General features: G+C 38.3%; 1 protein-coding gene across 5 annotated transcripts in view; it reads right to left on the bottom strand.

Annotated features, from left to right (window-relative positions):
- Positions 1 to 13,996, bottom strand: part of EHBP1 (EH domain binding protein 1) — a 359,202-nt gene extending 345,206 nt beyond the window's left edge. Inside the window, exons 1-2 of one of the 5 annotated variants that reach the window (XM_028515836.2) lie at positions 13,946 to 13,996; positions 12,387 to 12,779 (exon numbers count right to left, since the gene is read on the bottom strand). In XM_028515836.2, coding sequence (XP_028371637.1) covers positions 12,387 to 12,490 — 104 coding nt within the window. In that variant the 5' untranslated portion in view covers positions 12,491 to 12,779; positions 13,946 to 13,996. The other 4 variants (XM_036028025.1, XM_028515835.1, XM_036028026.1 and 1 more) reach the window with 4 other exon arrangements.
- Between the last annotated feature and the right edge of the window lie 1,474 nt (positions 13,997 to 15,470).

The raw sequence follows: 15,470 nt of genomic DNA, 5'->3' as shown, positions 1-15,470 counted from the left end.
AATGAATCTAGACACAGACCTTACTTTACACCTTTCACAACACCAAAAGCATACTCCATTAAAAAAAAAGTTGGTAAGTTGGACTTTATTAAAATTACCACCTATGCTCTGTAAGAGATGCTATTAAGAGAAAAAGCAAGCCACAAACTGGGAGCAAATATTTGCAAAACATGTATCTAGTAGAGGACCGGTATCCTAAATATACAAAGAATCCTTACAACTCAACACTAAGAAAACAACCCAATTTTAAAAATAGGCAAATGATCTGGACACTTCATCAAAGAAAATACACAGACAGCAAATAGGCATATAAAAAGATGCTCAGAGTCATATGTTACCAGGTAACTGCAAATTAAAATGAGATATCACTACACACCTACTAGAATGGTGAAAATTGAAAGCACTGGCAACCTCAAAATCAGGTGAGAATTTGGAGCAAAAGGAACTCTCATTTATTGCTGGTGGAAATACAAAATGATACAAGCATTTTGAAGACAGTTTAGCAATTTCTTAGAAAACTAACATGCTTACCATATGATACAGAAATTGTGCTCCTTGATATTTACCCAGATGAGCTGAAAACTTTTGTATTCTACACAAAAACCTGTACACAAATGTTTATAGCAGCTTCATTCATAATTACCAAAACTTGGAAGCAATGATGTCCTTCAATACATGAATGGATAAACAAACTGTGGTGTATGCATACAATGTAGTACTACTCAGTGCTAGAAAGAAATTAGCTATCAAGTCACAAAAAGATATGGTGGAACTTCCAATGCATATTACTAAGTGAAAGAACCCAATCTAAAATGGTTATATATTGTATAATTCCAAATTTATTACTTCTAAAAAAGGCAAGACTATTGAGAAAATAAAAAGATCAGTGGTTGCAAGGGATTCATAAAAGGGGGAGTGGAATGAACAGGTGGAGTACAGGGAATTTTTAGGGCAGTTGAAACTATTCTGTATGATACTATTATGGAATCATGTCATCATATATTTGTTAAAATCAACAGTTGCACAACAAAAAGTGTGAACCCTAATGCAAACTATGGACTTTAGGTAATAATAATTTATCTCTATTATTGATGATGATCTCTATGAAATGATATGGAAGGATTCCAGGATGTATTGTTAAGGAAAAAGCAAAGTGAAGCTGAGTAACAATACTATCCCCATACCCCTTTTGTGTAAAAAGGAAGAAATAAGGGTAAAAAGTACATGTATCCACTCATTTGTGCAAAAAGAAACAGGAAAATATACCCAGACTCAACAAATGGTGCCAGAACAACTGGATATTCACATGCAACAAAAAAATTAGGTTGGACCCCTTCCTTATACCATACACAAAAATTAACTCAAAATACCAGTAGTCTTATATATAACACTAAGGCATAATTAATAAAATTTTAAAAATAGATATATTAGACAATGAAATTTTAAACTTTTCTGCATCAAAATACATCACCAAGAAAGTGAATAAACAAGTCGCTGAATGAAAATATTTATAGATCACATATCTGATAAGTGTCTAATATCTAAAATATATTTTTAAAAGTCTTACAATGCAATGCTAAAAATATAAATAACCCAATTTAAAACTGTGCATAGGATCAGAATACTCATTTCTCAAAAATAAAATACAAATGGCCAATAAACACATGAAAAGATTGTGACTAAACATCATCCAGCAATTGGAGAAATGCAAATCAAAACCACAGTGATACACTGTTTTACACCCACTAGGATGGCTAAAATAAAACAGACAATAAGGTATGCTGGTGAGAACGTGAAGAAATTGGAACCCATATACATCGCTAGTGGGAATATAAAATGATGCAGCTAACTCCAGAAAAGGGTTTGGCAGTTCCTCAGAAAGATAAAATTACCACATGACCCAGCAGTTCCACTTCTATACTATCTTGGCAACTCTTCTGTAAGCCTAAAATAATTTCAATAAAAAGTTTTAAAAATAAAAGAATCACATTCTAAAATATTACTTTGTATATTAGAGTACTCTTCAAATTAAAGCTGAACCATTAAACTCGTTTCTAAACCCACTCACTGTAGGAATAAATTTAGTTTCAACTAAGTTACTCTGAGATAGAATGTTACTACATTCTCTTTGCATTTAATGATTTTTGGAAGGGGATACAGAAGATCATTTTCTTTTTTTTAATACATTTTTTAAAGATTTTACTTATTCATTTTTAGAGAGGGAAGGGAGGGAGAAAGAGAGAGAGAGAGAGAGAAACAACAATGTGTGGTTGCTGAGGGCCATGGCCTGCAACCCAGGCATGTGCCCTGACTGGGAATCAAACCTGCGATGCTTTGGTTCAAAGCCCGTGCTCAATCCACTGAGCTATGCCAGCCAGGAAGAAAGATCATTTTCAACAAAACAAGATTTTGGAAACTTAGCGGGGATGGTTGGAAGAAGACTAGTAAAACAGAATACAGATTTAAAAGATTCAAATTACTATATTAACAGTAACCTATAAACAAGGGGGAATCTGGAGGTTCATTTTTGGAAGGATAACTATGGCACTGACATAGACAAAGGGCCAGAAAGGGATAGGAAAGTGTTAGGGGTTATCACAAAAGCCTACACCAAAGAGTCCCAAACTTTCTGGGTTTTTATAAGACCCATAATATGTCAGTAATTTTTTCACAGGCCAAAAGACATACCTAATCATTCTGTTTATTAAGCAGTCACGTTCAAACAAATTAAGAAAGATGTATGTCCTAACTTAACACCTGTTTAGTTGGGCACTGCACAACTTCTCAAACCTTAGAATCAGACTGGACACTGCCTTCCTCTTTTTTACTTCCATATGGATTTTCACATAGTACTTGCTTTCTGTCATAGCACCTATTAAAAACTCTGCTTTGTAAAAATACAGTAGCATTGAAAGGAATGTAGCAGTCTAATTTTGAAAATGAACCACCCTCAAGTTAGTAGTTTGTGTGGTTTTCAAAAGATGTCGTTGCTCTCTTTCCCTCAAAATGTTTAAGCACCTCTTGGCACATCTTTGAGTTCTCTGCAGTGCCTTCCTGGCTCCAAAGTACAGTTTGGGAACCATGGGCCTTGGCAAAAGATGACAAAGGATGCCACCAAGGAAGTGGCAATACAAATATTGGTGTAATAATTAAGGCACTCTTACGAGAAAAAAAATCAGTAGATCCAGAGATGTTGCCTGGAAGCATAATAACAGTGCAAATATTTAAGAATTTTCAAAACTTTGCTTAAAAAAATTATTCTATCTTTACTGACCCTCACCCCCAATAGGTCTGGCTTCTATGGAAGACAAGAAACTAGTCTTTTTTTTTTAATGAATGAATGAAGCTGTTAAAATGTTTATAATAATTTGTAATCTTTGTATGTGACACACTAAAGTATACTGTTCTCTCTTTTAATACACACACACACACACACACACACTACAAAACTAAACCAATGGAAGAAAATTATATTCAAATTTTTGACTCAATAAATGTGTCTGGAGCACCAACAGAAATTATCATTCAGCAACTACCAAAGCTTTACTTCAGATAGATTCTTGAGAAAGTAGCAAATATGGTAGTTCTAAAACCTTGCTTGATGATCTTAAGCAATAGGGGAATTTCTAAAAGGACAGCTTTGCTAGCACCATTCCAGACCTATCAAAATTAGGGCTTTCTAATGGGCATGGAATTCTTCATATTTGCAAAGTGCCGTGGTGATTCTTAAATCAGTCAGTTTGAGATGAAATAACTAAAACAACACTGTCCAATAAAACTTTTTGTGATGATGGAACTGTTCCACATTTGCACTGTCCAATATGGTAGTCCCCTAGCTATATGTGGCTAGTGAGCACTTGAAATGTGGCTAATGTGGCTAATGTGGCTAATGTGCCTGATGAACTGAATTTTTAATTTAACTTAAATTAATTTAAATTTATATGTAAATTGCTAGATGTGGTTAGTTGTTTCTGAACTGGACAGCACAGAACTTGATTTATGTTACACACCCATCCTTCTAAATAAGTTGTACCCTTGACTTAAATTAGATAATCAGAAAATTAGGTTCCTCAACCATATTCTCTCATACAGGGTCTTTATTAAAATTGCATACCATGGCAACATAAAGTTATCCAGTTTAGCAGTCTCAGTCTTTTGTAGGCGGAGACTTTATCTCAAATGTCATACATTTTTTTCATAATAAAAATTTTCTTTGAATGAATTTCTAAGAAAAGTCTCTGCAATTGAATTTTGATATTTTCTTTAGCCAGAAGAATTATTATGTGAGTCAACAGGCCTCAGGTGCGAGTAAACTCAGAATCAAGTCCACTATCCAACAGTAACTCCTCATAAGTGCCTGGTAACATGTATGTACTCTAGCTCCTCTAAGACTATCTCTGTTCTATTTATATCACTAAATTAGTCAACATAGTGTTATTTTAAATTCTGAAGCTGACAAACTCTTTTGGATATAGGAAAAGTACTAATTTTTAAAGTGATAACTTCACTGCATTAAAGTTGGTCTTTTTTATTGTTACTGAGGTATTAAGAGTCATGTTTAAATGTTTTTATTTAAAGAATATTTTAAGCCCTGGCTGGCGTAGCTCAGTGGATTGAGCGTGGGCTGGGAACCAAAGTGTCCCAGGTTCAATTCCTAGCCAGGGTACATTCCTGGGTTGCAGGCCATAACCCCCAGCAACCGCACATTGATGTTTCTCTCTCTCTCTCTCTCTCTCTATCTCCCACCCATCCCTCTCTAAAAATAAATAAATAAATAAATAAATCTTAAAAAAAAAAAAAAAAGAATATTTTAAAAATAATACCAGGAAACATTTTAATACATCAAATTTATCAAAGAAGATCTTAAGGCATCTATTACCAAAGCAGTCTAAAAATATCACTAGAACAGTGAGAAATAAGACAAACATAGTGACAGCCTGTAGTAATTTCACTGCCTCCATTTCACAAACTCGGTACTACTCCTTTTAAAAAATATGCAAAAGCACTCATGCAGAATATGAACATCCCTAGTGAGCATTCAGTTCAAAATGCTTGTACAGTTTTGCCTTCAGCACACTGGACTATTTTTGTATCATGCAATGAACTACTTCAGTGACTCTTTTGTTGAAATTTTCCACAAAATTAGAAGGAACACATTTGATGCATCAATAGTACATTTTAAGTTCTCTGAGCATCTAATTGTACAACTAATGTGAAACAAAACTAAATTATAGGAGTGGAACTTCTTCACATAAACCCTTAACATTTCGTTTTAAAAATCAACTTTTAAAATACATAAGCCAAGATCTGATACCAAAATAAGGTAAGGGAATGACACACTATCAACAGATACAATGTACTCCATAAGTTCATTTTAAAAATCATGACAGGAAAAAAAGTTTTAAAGAAAACCTGCAATAAAACAATATATCCTAAATAGTACGGTCACCATAGTGCATATGCACATGCATACACACGTACATGTGTGTACACAAACACACACAGAAATGCTAGCAACTTAATTCTACTTCATGATTTTCAGAGTACATTTTTGTAGGTTCTCTGTTGAGAACCTAGAATCCTATATAAGGATGCAGGTCCTCAAGAGCTACCTTTACAAGTATTAAGTGCCACTACCACTTTAGTAAAAGCTTTCTTGGAGTGTGGAGCCAGCCTATCCATGTACTTTGGAAATATTTTCAGGTTGTAATGCATAGATACATTTTATCTCTTCCATCAATTCAATGCCAGAGCCCTTTGTGTCACATAGGATCAATGGAACCAAAAACAAATTTCCAAAGTCAAAATATTCAGTCCTCAATTCTACACCCCCTCCATATTAATCACCCTCTTATTCTGATGAATGCTACAAAGTTCCTTAATCAGCCCACTGCTCCAATATGTGACAGGCCAAACCAAGTTGCCATGACAATCCCCTATGATCCTTTACCTTTCCATCTTAATTTCTTATTCCTACTGATCCACAGACCACCTTTCATCTCTCCTGACAGGCACTATTATGGTGATCTACACCTTACCCAGACTGTTTATCCTTGATACTTCCCATTAATCCAACCTACATCTCTACCCTATCTATGTAGCATCACTGACAGCTTCAATGTTCTATTCCTGACCTTGTCAGAAGGAAGCAAAGGGGGAGGGCTTGTGAAACAATGTTTATAAAGTCTAAAGTAGTGTGAAGTATGCCCTACACCTTCACATTCTCAGCACTCGCTGACTCACCCAGAGCAATTTCCAGTCCTGCCAGCTCCATTCATAGTAAGTGTCTTATACAGGTGAACCATTTATCTTTTATACCATACTTCCAATGTATCTTTTCTATGTTTAGATACATTGAGATACACAAATACTTACCATTGTGTTATAATTGCCAAGTATTCAGTATAGTAACATGCTGTGCAGGTTTGTAACCTAGGAGCAATAGGCTATACTATCATATAGCCTTGGTGTATGGTGGAGGCTATAACAACTAGGTTTGTGTACATGCACTCTATGATGTTCACACAACAACATCACCTAATGATGCGTTTCTCAGAAGGTGTTCCCATAGTTAAGTGAGGTGTGACGGTACTAAGTGACTACAGCCTCTTCTCTCCCCTGAGCTTGAGACTCTCATAACTGCTCAATTAAGGCCTCCATCTGGATGTCCCAAACTTTAAGAAAAGCAAAACCAATTCTTGATTTCTCCTTCATGGCAAACCTTGTCCTTCCCAAGTGTTTCCCCATCCCTGTAATTATTACATTCATCTGGTTGCTCAGGCTTAACAACTATAGTCACTGTTGATCCATCTCTCACTTTGTATCATATCTAATCCATTATCGTCCTGTCAACTATACATTCAAAAAAAGTCATTTCCAGTTACACAGGTTTATAATTTGTCAAAACTTATTGAACTGTATGCTTAAAATGGATGTATTTTTTTGTATGTAAATGTGTAAGTTATACCTCAGTAAAGGGTGCTGGTAGCATATGTGTATCACCTACATACATCAGACCACTTCTCACCACCTCCACCACTGCCTCTGTGCTACTTAGACTATTGCAATAGCCTCCTAAATGCTACCCTTGCTACCATTTTTACTGACAACAGTTCACAAAGTATCCAGAATAATCATCTTAAAATGTAAATCATATTATATCATACCTCTCCTATGGTTTTCTATCACTTAAAATCCAAAAGCCCTTACCAGGTTCTCAAGGCCATACATGATCTAACCCCACCACCACCTACCTCTCGGACCTCACCTATCATTTTACCCCTTACTCTATTGGGTCCAGACACATTGGTCTTCCACAAACTCCTAAAACACATCAAGCCTATTTCCAATTAATTATTTCTTCTTTTTTTTAAAAAAAAGTATTTCAAATGTAGGTTCTTCATATCAAAGCTGATGTACCTCTATCTCATTCTATTAGATAGTCAACAAAGAAATGCTTGCTTAATCCATGTGAAGAAATGGGTCTGAATGAGTAATTATTAATGTAATTTGGACTTCATAAACTCAAGTTAATACTTAAAGTGCATGTAGCATTCTGATGTCCAACTGGAAAAATAAATTGGGTTCAGTTACACACAGCCCAGAATATCAGATTGAGGAGTTTATATTTTATCTAACAGGCCAGTATCACAAATTTAAGCACTGAAAAGAGTTACTTTATTTACTTTTCAAGTCCTGAGGTCACAAGGTTTGCAAAGGTGTGGAATAATGGAAAAAATGAGGAATTACTTTCAGGGATATATATACACATTTTTGTATCTCTAGAATTTTGAACCATGTGATTGTATTATCTATTTTTAAAGTAACTTAATTAAAGCTTAATTAAGTTTTAGTTATATTAAAACTATTTAAAAACAAGAATTCTTTTTGACAAAAAAATAAAAAACACATAGTTATGCCTTTTAAAAAAATGTATATTTTAAATACTATTTGAATACCATAACTAAGACTTAGCTAGAACATAAAAAACATAAATAAAATATGGTCATATATTTAGGTGATACAGACATACACAGAAAACTAAAATACATACTCATACATAATGGTTCTTATCATATATTAGGGAGGGTTCTATCAGAACTGAATTCTGCAACCTAAATTATCATAACCACAACTTGCCAACTTTCAAGTAGTTTCCTTCAATACCTGAACAGCCATTAAGGGCTCATATAGTGAAGACTTCTCCCAGAAATCTAAAGGCCTGCAGGTGATAAAAGAATAGGATAAGAAATAAACTGAGATACAAGAGAACACAGTCTCTTTTTCTCAAACTCATCTCCAGTGGCCAGTCTCATCACTTGCCAACAACTACGTGAGTTAAATGATATTAATAATTAAATGACTTGGGGACAACAATAAAAGTAGGGGATATAAATTCTTCTTAACTCCAAATTTGCCAGAGCCTGTTTATCTGACAATCAAGAAGTAATGAGGAAGAGGACTTCAAAGTACAGGGTCCTTCTCTCAGATGAATAAAAGTCATTGTTTTTTGTTCCTGACACAAATTCTAGAACCACTACACCATGAAAGAATCAGAAAGTGGACCCAGTTAAACTAAGGGAGCTCACACTGCATCAGCCAGGACAAAAGCAAAATACTATAAATGGCAACAAAGAGAAAGCAGAAATCCCAAACCCTCTAATCTATAGAATCCATCCTTTGATCAAGGAGCAAAATACTGTGAGTTTACTCATGGCCTAGATCTCAAAAGGTGGCCTCCACAAACCCTTATCTTCATCCTGTTACCTGTCTTATCTAGGTTCATACCCTATGGCTCTGACAAAAGAACACGGGAAAAGTTTCCCCTCTCCATAATCACAGAAATAACACATTCTCCCTTGGAAAACATATCCTGATCCCCATTACCCAATTCCATCAACATACTATGCCTTTTCTGAATCCCCTGAGTTTCATCTTCATTCTTTTTAGTTTCAAATTCATGTAGAAGTCAGTGTATTTTAAATATACTTTATCTTGAAGTCATGAATGGGCATTTGGTAAGGTTCGAAACATTACTTTAAAATACTACTTCTTAAACTTTAATAATGCAGACTGTGAATTTTATTAAAAAGCAGTTTCTGATTCAGTAAGTCTAGGGCAAGGCCTGGTCTGAAAGTTAGCAGTTCAATAGGTCCCAGGTATTGCAAATGTCATGCATCTCAGAAGAGATGTTAAGAGGTTCCAGCCCTAGCTATTGTGGCTCATTGGTTGGAACATGTCCTGTGGACCAAAGGTTACAGGTTCAATCCCTGGTTGGAGTGCACAGGAGAAGGATCAGCCAATCAATTCTTTTCCCTCCCTCACCACTTCCTCTGTCTGAAAGCAATGAAAAAATGTCCTCAGGTGAGGATTAGAAGAAGCAGTAGCAGCAGCAGCAACAGAAGGAGCAACAGCAAGTTCTAAAAGGCAATGACACAGGCCACCTCCAAAAGTACAACCCCAATAGAATGCTAACTATTCTTTCTTTGTATAGTTTATTCCTTCTCTAATTTATACCAGATATATTTTCATATCCTCTCAATACTTGAAATTTATCTTCAATGTTATTATTGACGTCTCTTTTCTTTCATTCAACTGGCATCTCTAAATTTCCTTCTTCACCTTTTATTCTTCCATACCCCCCAAAATAGTACCTAAATGTAAAGGTAGCTGATAAAAAGTTTTCTTACTATGTGCCCAAGTCTGTTTTTTTCTTATGTCTTTTAAATAGTTTCCAATTCAGCACACATACATCCAACAATTTAAGACTTCTTGCAAAGATCAAAATGAGGAATGGAAAAAAAAGAAAGAAATAGAAGAAAGTAAACTACAGGATAAAAGTGCAGAAATTGGGCCTAATCTGTATCTATCACAAGACCCTATGCAAAGTAAGGCAAAAGAAATAAAAGTCATTACAACAAATTTTTATATATTGAAAAGATTTTAAAACTCTATTTAAGCATCCACTTATAAATAAAATTCTAGTACATCAACAAATGCTATTCTTTGAGTCTGTCACCTTGTTAGCATTAAACTATACTGGTAAATGAGACAGGAAAAAAGCAAAATATTTAGAACTAATCTCTGGATATTCTAAAACACCCCAAAGTTTCTACTGTTAAGGTCAGATCCTATCATCATAAGCATCTAATTTAATAGGTGTGTCATAATGGCAACCCCTAAAAATGATCAAGTCATCTACTCAGATCTAATCAAGTTAAATTTTCACCTTGAGACACATTAAAAATAACTTAATACTTCTCAAGGAAAAAATCCCGGCATGCTGCAAACTGTAGGGAAGCAACTGATTTTGTGACTAAAGAATCACCTGATGTGTTGTATTTCCCTTAGGAAAAGGGATTTTAGTTTAGCCACTTTTAAATTGATATCCCCACTATACTGCCAAATTAAGAAATACTGGTAATCTGGATCTTCCTCATGTATTCTCTAGCTTGGTTAGTAGTACACCCAGTCATCCAAACCATAAACTTGGGTGTCAACTTAGACCTTTCCCTCTACCTTAACCCCATCCTTTCCAGACTTTTGACTGAAACGACCACCAAGTCCTACCCATTTTATGTCCTAAGTGTTCCTTGAGTCTAACTGTCTCTATTCCTTCTGCCAATGCCTCAAGTCTAACCCTTTTTCCTCACCTATCTAGTGCAACAGCTACCCTAATATCACTGCTTCAAGTCACCCTTTCTCCTATGATACTTACATGATACTCACTCTATGATATCATCAAGTGATTTTTCCAAAATGCCAATCTAAGCTCTCTTCCACTCAAAAACTCTGTTATATCCCCACGTATAACAGCATATACCTTTTCAAGATCTGTGTCCTGCCTGCCTCTCAAACACCTTATCCCACCACACTACCCCCATCCAGCACTGTAAGTCAAACTACACTGCTTTAATTTCCAGCACACCCTGGACTATTTAATGACCCCATGTTTTTGTATAGACTGCTGTTTCAGTCTAAAATATCTTTCATTTCTTCTCCCTTGGCTTCCTGGCCAACTACTACGAATTTTTCAAAAGCCAGCTCAAATCCCAGGAAGGCATCCCAAGACCCTACCCCCAACTCTTGAGTAGATATTTCCTCCTCTGCCAACTTAGTAATAATGGCATTTGTTCGGTATTCACGATGTGCCTGACTCTGTTTCAAGGATTTTACATGTACTAACTCATTTAATCTTCAAATAACCCTTCCTATGAAGTAGTACCATTACTACCTTTATGGATATGGAAACTAAACCACAGATAACTAAACAACCTGTCCCCAAGGATACCCAACTGTTAAGTGATGGTGACAGATTAAAATCCTGACACCATATATATTTATATTATTGCACCTATCACAGTGAATTTATTTACATGACTGTCATTACCCTGAACTGTGAGCTCCTGGAGGGTGAAGATTATGTCATATTCAACTCTAAAGCCACAGTAATTAGTTTAAAGTAGGTAACCAGTACATACATTTCTTGAGTTACATATAAATAACATTCCTAACAAGTTCAAGAGAAAAGGACTCAGAAACTAGTTTCCAAATAAATATTCAAATATATGTAAGAGTTCTGGACTACAGCAAGCTATTTTTTTCATCTAATGTCAAAAAGAAGTTAATACAGACATGAGATTATAGTCCTTGAGGACAATGAAATGGACTTATTTTTGCATTAATACTGCTTAATCACTACAATAAATCAAAACCCAAAGGACTCTTTGCTTAACTTTTTTTCTCATTAAATAAGAATTCTTCTTGCTTATCATTCAGAGCATTGAAAAAAAAGTCCTAAATTTACTTTGCTCAAGTGGAAAAAAGGAAGTCATAGACCAGCACTACTAATTGCTTCCTTAAGTCTGGCCAAGAAATGTATCCCATTAGGCAATTAAAATAAAACACAGTTGCATAAGCATATATAAAACATAAGAATTTCTAAGGTTATGTGGACTGGCATTCCATTATTAAAATAACAAAAAGTTCTTTATCTTAATGGGCAAAAAATCTAGAAAAAAATAACATAGATTATCACTACCCATAGAAAATCTGTAAGAATACAGATTTTTACATTAAAGCATACATATATGTTCATAATATTTCAATAGCCATTCTTCGTATCCTTAAAATTATAAAAAGCAAAGTTATTCTAACATCAGTGATGTTCTCTCACAGTTACAGCCCTCCGAGCCATCCTGAAGTACAATAATTAAAACCCAAAGGGATGGTGCCAGCAGCAACAGTACACACCTTACTTGTTAAGAGTAATCTGCACCCCACCCTGCTTCTACAACACTTGTACACCACAGAAAGGTAAATCCACTGTCAGAAGAAGCAGAGTTCAGGCCACAGCAGAGCAAACTCTACCCTAAGGCATGTCTTACCATTTCTTGGTACACTCAACCATCAGCTCCTGGTAAGAGGCCACAAACTGGAACTTAGATGCATGTTTTCCTACACGCTGCAGTCTCTTCCAAACTGAAGCCATGATGATTAGTCAATACACTGGAGTAGTTCTGGGTGAGCAACACAGCAGCTTTAACAAAGCAGAGGGTCCAAAGCAAAAAAGCTTTGCATGTATGTCTGTACTTTTAAAAACTCAACTACAACTTGAAATGATGTTTGGGGTCCATAAGTCTTCTCCCTGATTCACAGGGTAAATCCCATCTTAGATGAATGGCCCAGTCAAGACCAGTGTGATATACATGACAGGATGAGTGAGTGGAGGTTCCCTCATGGAGACACCTCAGGGGCTATATCATGTGTATTCTGGAGAACTGAAAAGCAAAACAAAGAGAAAAAATATGAGGAGAGAAAGATGACAAGTGACTAACCACCCATGTTAGATAACACTGCAACAGACAACCCAGTTCTCTGCATGTTTTTCAAACAATGAAACAAAACACCAACCTCAAAAGCCAGTAACATCAAGGATACCAGACACCAAGGAAAAAATGACAATTCACACCGAGGATGCTGGAGCAGCACATCAGGTAATCAGCATCAACAACAACCCACAGACGCAAATGGGGCCCCTACCTCCCCCGTCTAGCATCATAGAAGGGCGAAGAGAGCGGGAAAGTGTAGGGATGCTGTTTAATGTCCACAGCCAGTCAGAGGGAGAAGTGGAGTATTTTTAAATAAACTTTGTTTTTCATCGATAATTAACAGCCTCGAGTCCTAGAATGTTTGCTTGGAACAAATTAAGGAGCCGGGGGCAATGCTGTTGTTTAGTCGGAGGGGGAAATGGATGAGGAAAGAGGAGTGGAGGAAAATCTCAAGGCAGAGGGCAACGTCCCGGATCCAGGCCACTTGGGCTCTCCTTCACCTTTGCTGCCAAACGGAGGGAAAAGGAAACTCCTGCCTGGGCGTGAAGCAATGACCAGCAGGGCAAGTGAACCGTGCGGGGTGCAGGGTGCGGTGCCTTCCCTCCCCCATCCTCAGGGAACAGAACGCTGGAGCCTCTTCTACTCACGCACAGAGCCCAGACCCCGGCCCCCCAGCGGAGGCAGGCAGTGGCTCGCCCGCGGTCCCTGTCACCCAGCCGATGCCAGCAAACCCCAGCCTGGTCCCACAGCCCCAGCCCAGCCACACGTCCACTCCCGCCCCCTCCTCACGCCTCTAATCCCGCTGTCGGGATGAGTATGGCCCCGTACCCTCCTCAATGCCGCTCCTCCGTCGCCGCCGCAGCAGCAGCAGCCGCCGCCGCTGCCACCGAGTCCTCCATCCCCGCCGGAGCCACATGGAACAGCAGAGCCAGCCGTGGCGCTCGAAGGAGCCGGGGGTCTGCAGCCCCTCCGGCGGACGACGCGCCTCACGCCCGCCCCCTCCCGGACGGAGTCTCCCCGCGGCCGCCCCCCACCCTACAAAACCCTGCCAGAGCCACCGCTCAGCGCCCAGCACCCCCACCCCCGCCTTCCTCCTCCGCCACCATCATCATTACCTCCCCCGCCGCACCTCTCACACTAACCCTACCCAAGGCGACTAAACCTCCGTCCGCCCTGCCGCCATTGGTCGGTCCCCAAGCTTGCCCCGCCCACCTCGGCGGGTGAGCCCTTAAGAATCAGGGGAGCTTCATTGGCTAACCCGAGTGCCCATCACAGGGGCGCCACTCCCAAGCTCTGGAGGTGTTTTCCCTCAGCGGAACGCGGCTCACCAATCTACCCTTACTTTGAAAAAAAAAAAAAAAAATGGAACCTTCTAAGGACAATCCCGCCCATTCATCCCTCTGATTGGCTTGGAAAGGGAAGGGTTAGGCCGGAGGAGTAAGGAGTGTTTATGGTGAACTGAAAGATGGTTGCTGAAGGTGAATGTCTGTCAACCGCGAGCCGGTACTAGGCGGGGTTTCTGCCTCGAGTGTGTGTGTGGGAGCCGAGAGCCGGGCTGCCTTCGCTGCAGCTCAGGACAGTGCGGCTGCTGTGGTTCTCTCTCCTCTTCTATTCCCCACTCTAGGAGCTGGGAGCTCTCTTCCTCCGCCACTAAGCAACTAGCGTGTTTGTGCACACAGCTTTGCTTTCACCCGATTTCCCGTGTCAAACTGAGAAGTAATAACCCTGCCAGCCCCCGCCTGATAGGCAGTCAACTGGTCCTCAACGGGACTTAATGACACAAACTAGACAGAAAGTGTTTAACGGTGCAATTTCTTCTTGTTCTGATTCTTCAACCGTTCTTTGGATCTTGGTTTCTCATCGATGTGGGTCTTTTTCCCCTGGTAGGAACTGCACATGGATTTGGAAATGGCTGGCATATAAAAAGGGTGGTTATTAGGAAAAGGACAGGATGAAATGACTTAAGACGAGTGCGAGGGCAGCGGTAATTAACCTTGTTAAAAACCGCCAAGGCCCCTTTTGGGAATATGATGAAAGTTGATAGACACTTTCCCAAGGAGGAAAAAATATGCAATCACAAATTGCTTTCACTTTTAGGTAGCTCACAGGCGTCTGGTGCAGAGAAAGAGGGCAAAAAAAGGTGGGGGTGCGGGGGGGGGGGGTGGGGAAATCCCAACATTTTAAGAAATAAGTACGGTAAAGTGGGAAAAAGAGGAGAATGGAGAGAAGTAGGAACACACTACAAGCAATCAGCAAATAGTTTGAAAAAAGAGGGAAGCTAACATAAAAAGATAGTAAGCAACTATTAAGGGTTATTCTCAATCTTACTAGGGATACAAGAACAAAGCTTGAAAGGTGTTAGGGTCTGGAGAAGGATTCTTTGTGACACTCAACAGAAAGCCAACAATAGGTGAGAACTGAATACATGTAGAGAGAGTGGGGAAAGAGAAAGAGATTTTGAAGAATCAACAGAGGTGGGGAGACAGAAGGCTTGAATCCAGTATCTACTTCCATTTCAGTAAAGAAGGAGAACTAATGCACATTTTTACAGAAAAGAGCATAGATATCACTTCTTTTGCTAGTCTTTAAAATATTAAGACAACCGTAATAACTATATTGACTCTTACTTAATGTACATCT

This window comes from Phyllostomus discolor, chromosome 6 (genome assembly GCF_004126475.2).
Source record: "Phyllostomus discolor isolate MPI-MPIP mPhyDis1 chromosome 6, mPhyDis1.pri.v3, whole genome shotgun sequence".
In the NCBI taxonomy this organism is placed as follows: domain Eukaryota; kingdom Metazoa; phylum Chordata; class Mammalia; order Chiroptera; family Phyllostomidae; genus Phyllostomus; species Phyllostomus discolor.
Note: the sequence above shows the minus strand (reverse complement) of the source record. Positions and strands in the feature narration are given on the sequence as shown.